Source organism: Ceratotherium simum, chromosome 31 (assembly GCF_057802395.1).
Source record: "Ceratotherium simum simum isolate JZ-2026a chromosome 31, ASM5780239v1, whole genome shotgun sequence".
Taxonomy (NCBI): Eukaryota; Metazoa; Chordata; class Mammalia; order Perissodactyla; family Rhinocerotidae; genus Ceratotherium; species Ceratotherium simum.
The window spans coordinates 8,168,882-8,181,543 of record NC_141930.1 but is presented as its reverse complement, the minus strand read 5'-3'; the positions used below and the strand labels follow the sequence as shown (position 1 = coordinate 8,181,543).

The following is a 12,662-nucleotide window of genomic DNA, read 5'->3' as shown; positions in this document are numbered from 1 at the left end:
TTCCAGAAAGGTTGCATTTGGTTTTGAGCTTATTTTGTTAACATTTTCCCATTATTTTTCATATTAATGTTTTTTGCAAGCTATAGAAAAGCAAGAATGTGATGGGTCTACTAAAGATGTCAATGAAACCATTATGAGGTCAAAACAAGAAGCGGGGCTGGTTTTCAGAATTTTCTGTCTAATCCCCAGTGAGTCACTAAACTTGCTCCTGATAAACTTCAGAATAAACACATCCACAAAGACTCCTAAGGCTGTCTGATTTTACCATTCCTGTAGAATTTTATCTGAAGAGAAGTTTCTTCCCTTGTCAAACTTTATATTGTTTGTGCATTAAGATCTCTCCAGTAAGGCTCCACGACCACTACCACCAACTAAAATGTTTTCCTGTTAATGCTTTTAATGGTAATCAATACTTAACATACTTTGGAATATTTTTCTGATTTACTATTGTTTAGATGTTCACATTTACAATTACTCCTGTGAAGGCTCCCCTCAGAGCACCAGCCGGTCCTAAGGAATTACCCAGGAATGATGTGTGTGTAGTAATTTAGTCTTAAACCGAGATAGTTCTATATCGAGTGAGACTTCTCTTAGCTGCATATTGTGGAGGAGAAAATGAATGTGCAAAGAAGTTAAATATCACATCCAGGGTCACCAGCACAGCTAAGACTTGAACACAGGCCTGACACCACAGCCCGTGCCAGTGTATTTTTCAAAACATATTCTGTGAATGGCCTGCATTAGAATCGCTAGAACATAGATTCCTGGGTCTTACCAAAGAACCTCAGAATCAGAGTCTCTGGAGGTGGCTGCCAGGCGTCCGCATTTTTGTCAAGCACCCTAGTGATGGTTAACATACACTGTACAGAGCCACATGCTCCTGCTGCTGCAGAACTACAGTGCACAAAATGTGGGGGGAATGCGGGGTGGGGTGCCCTGGCTCTGATGTTTCTGCTCTAATCGCTGAGCAAGCACAGGGTTTCAAAGATGGCCCAGGCGACCTCAGCATGTTCAATAGGGGAACAAGAACTTTCTGTTGTCTGTGGCCAAGTGAACATTAAATTTGCACTGTTCACAAGTCTCCAAAGAGAATTTGGCTCATGAAAAAAAGCAGGAGGTAGGTGTGGAATAAAATGAGACAGTCAGTTTGGCAGTTTGATTGGTAAAGGTTGAAAAGCTCATTGCAGGACCAAGCCAACAGCTGATCAAAAAACAATGAGGCAGGAAAAAAAACTGGACCTTGCCCAATCCTGGCTTATTTTTCTCAGGCTTCAATGGATGTTGCTATTCAGCGATTAATTATAGCATTTCCTGTTGCATAAATGTTTAGCAGCAACTTATTTTAAAAAACAAAAACGCCTCGATGAGGTTAAATGCTTCTTCTTCTAAGACAGTCTGTCCAAAAGATTCACAGCTGAAAATTCAGCTATGTTTCCCAACTAGCCACATTCTGTAGAAAACTCTAAGCCATGCAGATGAGTACAGAATTGACAACAGTGCTCAAGGCTAGAAGTGCTATTCATTTGCTCTCTCACATCAGTGGACCATTATTCCGGCAGGTTTGCTTTTGGGTGATTATAAGATGGATATGTTTTTCTTCCCCAGTCTCAGGAGGCCCAGGTGCTGAAACAATTGGCAGAGAAGAGGGAACACGAGCGAGAAGTCCTTCAGAAGGCTTTGGAGGAGAACAACAACTTCAGCAAAATGGCGGAGGAAAAGCTGATCCTGAAAATGGAACAAATTAAGGAAAACCGTGAGGCTAATCTAGCTGCTATTATTGAACGTCTGCAGGAAAAGGTAACCGCTACAGAGTCCCAAGCAGATGCATACATTCATGTGCAACACAGCTGGGTGAGCTCTCAAATGCCCAGGCACCAGAGACTTGGTCAAAACTGGCTGCAGGTGCAGAGCACGGCTAACCCCATGGGCAGGGTCTCCCAGGGTAACATTGACTTAGTGGGCCCCGCATCACGGTAGAGGAATGGGAACCCAACTTAAAGCTGGAATTTTGTCAAATTTTCCAGTGGTGATTAGATTCAGGGAGGCTGATTCATGCTTTTCAAGTGTATAAAAGACTTCTATACAAACCTTAAGAACCAATCTACTGGAAAAATATTAAACTGGAAATATTAAATATTTCAGACAAATATATAATATTAATAAATAACAATAATATATAATAAAATAATATATTTAATATTTAGCTTAATGTTTAATTAATATGTAGTATTAAATGTGCAAATATTAAGTTGGAAAAATGTATTTGTCAAAAAAGGACAGAATATTTATAAACAGGGGGAAGCCCATTCTCTCCATGTAGGGCAATCTACATGGAAAACTAGTGTATAATAACTGCATGGACGCAAAGCAAAGGGAAGCTAGTAGTGGAGGTTCATTTCCTCAAGTTCTGATGTCCTGGTGCTTTCTCCTCACCAACCTGACCATGTACGCATGCCCATCAGTCAGGATGAGCAGTGCTGGAGGTACGCTGGAAAATGTTCTCTCAGAATCTCTATATGTTCTATTCAGAATAATTGTGACTCAACCTTCATCTCGTATTCTAGACACTGAAAAAATCAAGTGGAGTTGATAGGGATGGGGCACACTGATCTTATTCCAAGGATTCTCAGACCATTAGTATCCAGTGCAAGATTTATATCAGTGGCAATCCAGGAGCATTACTGTTTTTGAAATTACACATGTGCAAACATACAGTATATCCCTCTCGATTTTAATTGTAAAAATAGTTTTAAAAATTTGCATATTTTAACTAGTGTTTCCATAAGTGTTGGATTTTAATAGGCAATTTATTTTTCTCTGTGCATTTATGTTCACCCAGCGCCTGCCCAGCTCGTTTTTGCACTGTTCCCTATTCTTACCCAGATTTCCTCTCTTCCCCGCATACATACATGCATACCTGCATACATACATACAGTTTGTCCTGGAAACAATCAACCTGTGGAGTGTTTAACATTCCTGACATCAAGCTGCAGAATCTCCACAGGTGGGACCAGGGCGTTCATCCTATATATTTTTCAACTCTCCAGGATGATTCCAGTATGTAGCCAGATTTGAGAACTAGTAGTTTATAGCTTACTCTGATTTACATCTCAGCAGACAGTATTGTATCCCATGCTGAATGATGCAGCCCAGATCATTTTTAGGACCACATTTTCCCTGGTGTTCCAAAGCTAAAGAGATGCTTTTCAGATCTAATAGGATCTTTGACCAGTGGCAGCCAAGATCTGTTATCTTATCAATAAAGTGGAGATCTTCCTTAGGGAATACCAAATTTACTTTCACTTGACGTATTCTAATTATGTTGTAGATTTGGTACAATTTTTTGTTGACATATTGTGTATGTGTTTGTGTGTACTAACATTACTTTGCTTTCTCCTAAAATAACACGAAGCAAGTTTTTATTATGACCCATATCTAGCCTTTTGTTTGGATGAAATTACTGCAATGAAATTAGAAACTACAAAGAGGGTTAATAATAACAGTAATGCTGAAAATTCATGAAACTGCCGATATAACATAAACTGCTCTGGAATCCGCCACCTCGAAAGACGATTACTACTGAAATGACACCTATTAATGAGTTAATCGCTCAACAAGTATTATTGAGTCCCAACCATATGCTTAGAAACCTAGAAGGGGATGTAATATCAAAAGGTATTTGCCAGCCATCTCTTTCCCAATGCAGACAATATAAAATCCAACAATAAATAACATAGCACCAAAAATTAGAGAAAAAGACAACATGTAACAGAGGCCAATATAGACAGTAAATACAAAATCACTGAAGAATGTCAGTAAAAATAAATCCGCAGCAAGGCTAACACACTAAGTGCCCACCATTCTGACAGCTGTCACAGCCCCATCAATTAGCCAAGTGATGTGAAACAATTCCATGTGAGCTTCTGCTGCAATCTGCCTACCAGCCCTCAGTCTCTCTCCTCCTCAGTGAAGAGAACTGAGCATTGGAGCAGGCATATCCTCCCACGGTGCCCATGATGGTATCCTCGGTGTCATTCACTGATAAATTCCCACGAACCACTCGGATTCCCAGCCATGTTAGCTCAAAGCCTTTAGCTAAAACTGAAAGCCTAAAACGAAAACAGTCTCAGTCGCACTTCAGAATCTACTGGAGAGCAATTCAAAATAAGAAATTCTGATTTAATTGTCTGGGGTGGGGCCCGGAGATCGGTATTATTTCTAAAGCTTACCGGTAGATGTTAATATTTAGCCCGAGTTGAGAACCACTGAGCTAAAGGCTTGTTAAACATGCTTTGTTGTGTTGTCATAAATTATATTCAAATATTTTTGATCTTTGCTCCATAAAAATGTTCTTTCTTTATTCAAAGAACAATGTTATCCTCTTCTATTTCAATTTCTGTTTCCATAGCACTTCATTTCAACACTCCAGCTTCTTGTATAGAGAAGAATCAAATGTGGAGAAGGGTGTGGGAGAAGGGATCCTATGCCACAAAGACCTGCATTAGGCTCAATTTATGTCCAATTGAGTGACATAAATAGTCATACCTAGGACTCAAAATTATAGTCTGTGGATTATGACTGACACCCTGGTGAAGTTAAAAATGTTCTCATTCTTGGAGTAGTGAGAGAGAGACACACACACACCTGTTCTTGCCATGCAGGAAAGGTTAAAGAGATACTTGTCTTCCTCCCCTAACATGTCCTTCTTCTCCTAACACAATGGACAGTATCCTGCAGAAAATTCACCACCTAACCCATTAAGAACGCTAAGTACTAGCAGCTCTCTCTTCAGACCAACCAGGAACTGCAGTGAGTAGTTAATTTTGAAAATCAGTTAAAGCAGGTATGATCTTTTTAACGATAATACGTACGTTCGTTAAGCATGGAACTTTCGTGTTCAATATTTAAATGTACACTTAATTACCAATCTTTCGATGTGAGCCAGGACCTTTTTGAAAAACAGATCAGTTAATTGGGGTTCACGTCTTTTCTTTTCATGGATTATCCACACCTCTATCCCATTAGCTGTGATGTACACTTTCAATTTCCTTAAAATTGAAAGAGGACTAAAGACATCTACAAAATAATCTGGATATAGGAGTTGTACAACTTTTCCACCTAGCTTTTATAGTTGATCCACTCAATAGCTAATAAGACTTCAGTTTCTCAAGTATTTCCAAAGCTTTCTCTTCGCCCTCACAATATTCCATTACTATAATATTTAATTAAATTACATAGTTGAATTTTCAAATGCAGCTAGCTGAACAGATTTGGAAATATCACTGACTGTAATCAAGCATATAACTCAACCAACAAGAGGGAGAGTATGTGGAAATACTAGGGCAGAGCCTGCTAGCCTGAAGCCACTCAACATTTAACATTTAGATGTCAGACACTAGGATGTTTGGAGGGAATGGAGAATGTTAATTGACCTAGCACGTCATTTAAAAGGACTTCTGCTGAACCTTGTTGAATTCTCCACTTAATCCAAATTATGTCACATCTCGATTTATAACTCTGCTGCATCATTCACTAGCCAATGCCAACACCGCCCAGCTCAGAATATTGTAACAAATACCAAAGGAGCTTTCAGTGGTGTTCAAGAGTGAGAGAAGCAAAAATCCCAGAGAACTTTGACAGCTCCTTTACCCTATCCAACCACAAAGTACAGTGCTTAGGAAACAAGAGACATGGTTTCAGTATAAATGATCATTTCACCTCTAACAGTATAGAAAAGGTCAAGTGAAAAAATTAGAGCCATTCTTTTAGTGACAATAGTGCCACATACTATGATGTAGCTTAAAATGATAAAAAAAAATTTTTCTTAAGAGAATAAGATTCTGTGATTATTTCCCAGGAGATGATGTTGATAATATATAACTCTTTAGATACAGATTTCAACCATTATCCATTTCCATCCATTGTAACCTTTCATTCTTCTCATCTGACTTTTGTTTGTTTTTTGGTGTTTTTTGTATTCTGATTCATGAATGCCATTTGTGTAACAATTTACTATTGACTATGTTTGATGAATGAATTGTGAAAGGAAAAAGGGAATTAAAACTAGCCTTTACTGATTGCTCCCTATAGGCCAGGCATTTTGCATGTACTATTGCATTTAATTCAAACAACCCTAAAAGGAAATACTGTTATTATCCCCATTTCACATCTAAGGAACCCGGTCCTTAGAGAGGATAAGCCATTTAGCCAAGATCACAAAGCAAAGTAGACCACAGAGTCTAGATTTGAACTGAAGTCTCTTTGACTCCAAACTTTTATACTAAGCCAAAGCTGCAACTGTGTGTCAGTCATCAAACACAGCACAGTAAGCAGACTTGGCAGCAGCATTGGAAGTTTATACTCCAAAGCCCACCGTCGTCTTGATGTATGAAAATGTGCTTTCCTGGCACTCACAACTTGCTCCTGGCCCCTCTTTTGTGTTACAAATGCATAGCTATTAGTAAAAAGAAGGATTCCTGATGATATAGACCTCATCCTGCATTACGATAGACTTATATAACAGAATTTCACAGGTGGAATTGACACCCTAGGTCATATAACAGAATTTCACAGGTGGAATTGACACCCTAGGTCATCTAATTCAAGCCCCTTGTTTATATTTGATACTTAGTGAGGTGAAGGGGACATTAAAAGGTAAAGAAAAAAAGAGAAAAGACCTCATATTTCTGGCTTCCAGCACAGAAATCTCTCTAATCACATTCCTTAGAGCATCAGAATTTTTCCTAAAACCATCTTTCATACATTTTTGCATATCAAAGGAATAGTTGCATACAAAACTAAAACACTATTTATTACCATTCTCTTACATTGATGGGATGAAGGGAGTAAATTGCAGAAAACATTGTAAATTTCAACCTGCTCTCATCTGTCCTGCCCAGTGTGCCTGACGCTGCCTGGCCGATAGTAGAAACTAAATAATGAAATGAATATTATCAAAGAATATCCTTGACTTCTTGATGAGCTTCCTCAGAGTATCACAACTGGTTTAGCAACCTCTGGACTCAAGGTCTTCTGATCACTGCAAACAGTTAGCTCATAAGAAAAATAAACCATGTTAAAAATTACATGCATCCTACATGTCTGCCTTTGATTCTCCCACATTTTGATACACAGTCACAGTACAATTTTATGAGTCTATATTTGATGATTTGAATGTAAAGTTTTCAAAAAATAGATTTATTAAAATACCAAAAAATAAATATTTTTCCTAGAAACTCAGAATTTATTTAAATTTCCTTTTTTTCTCATCTTAGCTCAGGCTTACAGATTATGTTTGTTCTTTCCTATGGCAAAATCCATTGCTTTACAACTAATTTTGAGTTTAATAAGAAATGTGTCCAAAGTAGGCCGGTAATACTAATTATAATGTTTCCTGTTATATTATAAATTTGAATCTATATGAACCTTTAGATTTGAGGCTTTGACTTTTTCCTGGCATAGTGATGGTCTGGGCTTTTTTCTCAATTTTCATCAGAGCTCAGCTCTCAGTAATTAGTTTCTTTCTGCATGAAACAAAGATTTGGCTGCATTTTTCCTCATAATCACAGAACAAAAAGAAGAAAGAGTCAGCTGCATCCTTGCTAATTCCCCTGTGACACTTCCAAACAGGACGTGATTTCTGCGTACATGCCTTTTCTCTCTTCTCTTCCTGGCTTTGGAACGTACACAAAAGCTCATTTAAGCCAATTAAGAAAAATTGCTTCTAAACTGTCTCTCTTTAGAGACAGTAAGCAGGAAGAAGTCAGCTTCCTGCTTACTCCAATTCTATATCTTTTAAGGAAGTGTAGGGTGATATACGCCTTTTTCTCCCAGAACCTGCTTTTGAAAAGACACATTTTTTTTCCACACAACTCTACAGTTTTGTCCTCGCACTCACACTGAGGTTGACAGCAGTGGTTCAGCGTGTGGCTGTGGAGCCAGCCTCCCTGCACTTGAGTCCCAGCTCTGCCGCTTGCTAGTTATGTGATCTTGGGCGAGTGACTTAGCCTTTCTGTGCCGCAGTTTCTTCATCTGTAAAATGGGAACCACATAGAGCTTCCACCACAGGATTGTTCTGAGGATCAAGGGAATTAATACAGGTAAAATCTGTATTTATGCAGAGCTGGTACATATTGAGTGCCTAATAAGTGCTCAATATTATAAAGAACCCTGTAAGCAGACACTCCTTGAGATTAATAGAGTTTAGTGATAAGATTTACTCTACAGCTGGTCAAGGTCATTGTCTCTGAACTAAAGGAATCTATAGAGTCACAAGAAATTTCTGGAGCTACAGAGGAAAAAAATAGCAATATAAATAATATTTTAAATAGAAAAATACTACTACTAATAATGAGCATTTAAAATTTCCAGTGTCAATTTAACAAATATCTTTTAGCACCTATGATATGTAAGACAATGGGCTTTTAGTCATCCAATACAGAACCATGTACTAAAAAAATACTGGATCCACCTTTCTTCCATCAGTTCCCTCCTCAGAAAGTTCAGATCCCAAACCAAGTTTAGCGCCTCAATTCCTCACGTAAATAAACACCCACCTATCATGTACTATGTGCAAAATACTCTGCCACACCCTGCAAGTGGAACAAAAGTGAGAAAATAGACTCCTGGCCCTCAGTGAGCTTGTGTATAAGCATCTGCTTAATATAGCAGATAAGACGAGAGCAGAAATGCCTGTCGTACAAGGCAGAATCCAATGAATGCCACATACAAGGAAAGACTTATGCAGGTGTCCAAATGGAAAGTGAGATTACTTTTACTTTGTGGTCTCATGAAAATCTTCATGGAGAAAGAGACAGCTGCTACAGGCCTTAAGGAGTGAGTTTACGATCCTGACCAAATGGAGATGGAAGACTAGGAATCTTAAGCATTGAAAATTGCATGAAAAGACAGTTCCATTAAACTGAAACATCAAGTAGGTGCAGGGGAAGGGCAGGGCGTGAGACTGGAAAGGTCATTTGGACTCAAGTTTTGAAAGGCCTTGACTAACAGGTTAAGAGTTTAGGAAGCATACAACTCTTCCTGCATCTAATCCTCCCAAAGTTTCCATCGGCAATGATAAAGCCCTTAAAAATTAGAGAAAAGGAAAAAGACCATTAAAAATTATAGGGAAAAGGGGTGGCCCAGTGGCATAGTGGTTAAGTTCACACACTCTACTTTGGAAGCCCGGAATTCACGAGTTCGGATCCCAGGCACAGACCTACGCACCGCTCTTCAAGCCATGCTACGGCAGGCGTCCCACATATAAAGTAGAGGAAGATGGGCACAGATGTTAGCCCAGGGCCAATCTTCCTCAGCAAAAAGAGGAGGATTGGCAATGGATGTTAGCTCAGGGCTAATCTTCCTCACACACAAAAAAAAAATGATAGGGAAAACTACAATATGATGTTTTATTGCTATTCTCTGGATTTATACAGTAGCCATAATATTCAAAATTCTCTGAATCATATGACCTATTGGTCATAGTTTTAATCAAATACAGTACTAAAAAAATTTTTAAAGACATTATTAAGTCTTGTAAGATCTTCTATTGGGTCCCATGTTTTCTTTTCTTGTGAAATGAGAAAATTTTCTAAAGGTAGATACCAAACTGGGTTATTTCCAGTCAAGTGTATAGTCTGTGAAGAAGTGGGCAAGCCCTTGTGGTTCTCAGTGGACCAGACAACAAGGCTCTGTGACATTTCTTCTCCCTCTGGTGTTTTTTAGGAGAGGCATGCTGCGGAGGTGCGCAGGAACAAGGAACTCCAGGTTGAACTGTCCGGCTGAAGCAATGGAGGGTATGGCACGCCCCCCCATTAGTAAACCCCCCTGCCTATATTATAATGGATCATGCGATATCAGTATGGGAAATGTATGACATGGTTTAAAAAGAACTCATTATAAAAAACAAAAAACAGAATCAAAAATAAAAAAAATTCAATGCGGTCTCTTGGCAGAATGTTTTGCTTGATGTTTAAAAAATACCTTGGATCTTATTTTGTAAATACTTACATTTTTGTTAAAAAATACAAGTATTGCATTATGCAAGTTATTTCATAATCTTACATGTCCTGTAACAGGCTTTTGATGTCGTGTCTTTCCACTCAAATGAATTTGCTAGGTCTGTTCTTTTTGAAGCTCCCCATGTCTAACTCCATTCCCTGCCCTTTCCATTCCAACAGAAAACTGAGGTCAGTAGACAGTCCATGGTGCTAGAAACCCACCATTGCCTAATGACCTAGACAGCTTTGTAATCTCTGAACTTGACTAAGATCGTACCTAGATCACAGATGTGACTCCACACAAACCTCACATTTGTTCGCTCATAATCTCCTAACTGCCTAGAAACTACAAAACCAGGCTAAGAAAAACCACCAATCATAGCATTTACTTCTGCTTCTACTGGATTATGTGCTACAAATGTGCTTTGGCTTTAGAAAGGGATGGATGAGAAGACAGATCTGAGATCAATCTGGGTAGAAGCAAACAAATGAACCTTCTAAAGTGCTGAACACAGATCCAGATCCAAATGGTTCAAGCAGCCATGAAGTCGCTCTTTAGGAAGTGGGCTTAATTCTCTAGTTTAAGTTCTTTTGATGGAATGAATTAATTAACGTGTCAGGTGGCTTATTTGTGGATGCCATGATTGATGATGTTCATTTTAAGCTCTTACCTATAGTACAAGTACATGATGCTACTCAATATTTTTCCACTTGGAAACTGTGAGCTGGTTGTTGCATTAAAACACACACGCAAAATCAAAACACTGCGGACTTTCACTCAAGCTGGTCTTTCTTCCCCAGTGTGAGGCAATCCTGCCTATTAAAAAAAAAAATCACTCCATCTGTGAGGGCTGATGCAGTTAAGGGGGCTAGGCAGGGCATTTGTGCCAACTAAGAATCACCAGATCCCCACCATAAATACCTATCGCAGTTTTGAAGTCGTTTCTCCCCCAACTCCCAACTCCTGAAGGTTGCTGCCTGCATATTTACTCTCCATTAGTGCTATTTTCCTGTATGTCATTGTGAGCAAGCTGTGATTAATAAAGAATTGGAGTTCTGTGAACTAATCAAGGTTTGGTCTGTTCTCTTGCTCCTGCATGTGTGCGACCCCGGAGTTCAGATTTTAGAAGGATGGCCATCGGATTAGACAATCTCATAAGCAAAGAGACAATAATGAGAGCTTGAAGGAAACCAGAGCCCTGCTGATTCACTTCCCTCCTGGAGCAGCAGGCAGCCTCTCTCTTCTCTCTCCCTCTGACGGGCCAACACCGCGGGAGGGTTCTTCAATCTGTTCCCCTTAAAAACGTTCAGTCCTGAAGGAGATACCACCAGCTCAGACCGATAATTCTGGGGAAGAGAGCCCCTATCAGAGCACTTGGAAGGTTCCTGGCACCACCCCATGTTCTCCTTGTGGCCACAGGACACCTTATCCAGTCTGTTAAAATGTGATTTCCCGCCGTCCTGCTGAATTCTGCACTGCCAATAAACAGACTGCCACATGGACACAGCAGGGTCCTGTCAATGACCCAGATGGATCCTGCAGGACCAAAGGAACCACATCCAGTTTTAGCAGAAAATCATAAATAATTGAAACCACACAGACTTATGAATAAGTAAATTGGGCTATAGTCCATAGGAGTGCTAACAAGCCAGGTTGAGGGTTGAGGCCACATGGTCTCTATCTTGAATATCCTTTAATTGTGGGAATCTAATATTGCAACAATCCATACATATGCTTAAAAACATGAACTCCATGATCTTCCTTTGCGAAGTCAATCTGAGCTTCTGATTAGCATACAATAAGCTGTATTTTCACACTGATTTTTACGTAACTTAGTTCAGAAAACATTACTTGAAGGGCTTCCATTGGGCCAGGCCCTGTGATTAAGTCCCGGAAACAGGAAATTGAATGACCACGAGAAGCTCACAGTCTAGTCGCTTATTTTGGCCCAGAACTAGCAAACAGAATATTTTGGTCAGTGCTTGCAGCGTATTGAGGGATAACATAATTTCTATGAAGCTTTCTGAAATATTAGAAATAGCTGACAACTATTTCTCCTACTACTTCGTGGGTCCCTTAATTGGAACTCTTGACCAATCCAACTGCCTAATCTCAAAGGTGAAGAAAGTAAGGCACAGAGAGGGATAAGGGATTTTGCTCCAGGTCACGATGCCCACTTCTCATGATTTCTCTCCTTATTAGTAGCTCATTGCAGACCATCCCCAAATCTCACCACACTGGTGAGGATGGGTTATGTCTACGAAGCTTCCCTAGACCAGTGGCCCTCAAATTTTAGCACGCTTCCAAGTGACCTGGAAGTCTTGTTAAAAACAGATTGCTGAGCCACCCCCTCCCCCCGGGTTTCTGATTCCTGAGGTCTGTGTGGAAGCCTGAGAATGTGCATTTCTATCACTTTCCCAAATAATGCTAATGCTCCTTGTCTGCAGCCTCACTTAAGAAGCCCCACTACAAATAATGAGATTGACCCAGGTGTGTGAATTCTCGGGGACAGCCATGTTGATGGTATCTGTTTCAATCAGGGCATGTTCCATTGGGGGTGGGGCGTGAAAAGAAACTCATTCAATCTTATCCAAAAAAGTGGGAGTGGAACTCAAAGGATTCCAAGAAGAAAAAATGAACAACTACACCTTCCAGGATAATAA

The 12,662-nt window shown here is 39.6% G+C and overlaps 1 protein-coding gene across 1 annotated transcript in view; it reads left to right on the top strand.

Annotated features, from left to right (window-relative positions):
- The window catches only part of STMN2 (stathmin 2), a 51,984-nt gene extending 40,919 nt beyond the window's left edge, over positions 1 to 11,065 (top strand). Inside the window, exons 4-5 of the mRNA XM_004427136.3 lie at positions 1,606 to 1,797; positions 9,724 to 11,065. Coding sequence (XP_004427193.1) covers positions 1,606 to 1,797; positions 9,724 to 9,783 — 252 coding nt within the window. The 3' untranslated portion in view covers positions 9,784 to 11,065. The remainder of the gene's footprint in view (positions 1 to 1,605; positions 1,798 to 9,723) is intronic.
- Positions 11,066 to 12,662: the final 1,597 nt, after the last annotated feature.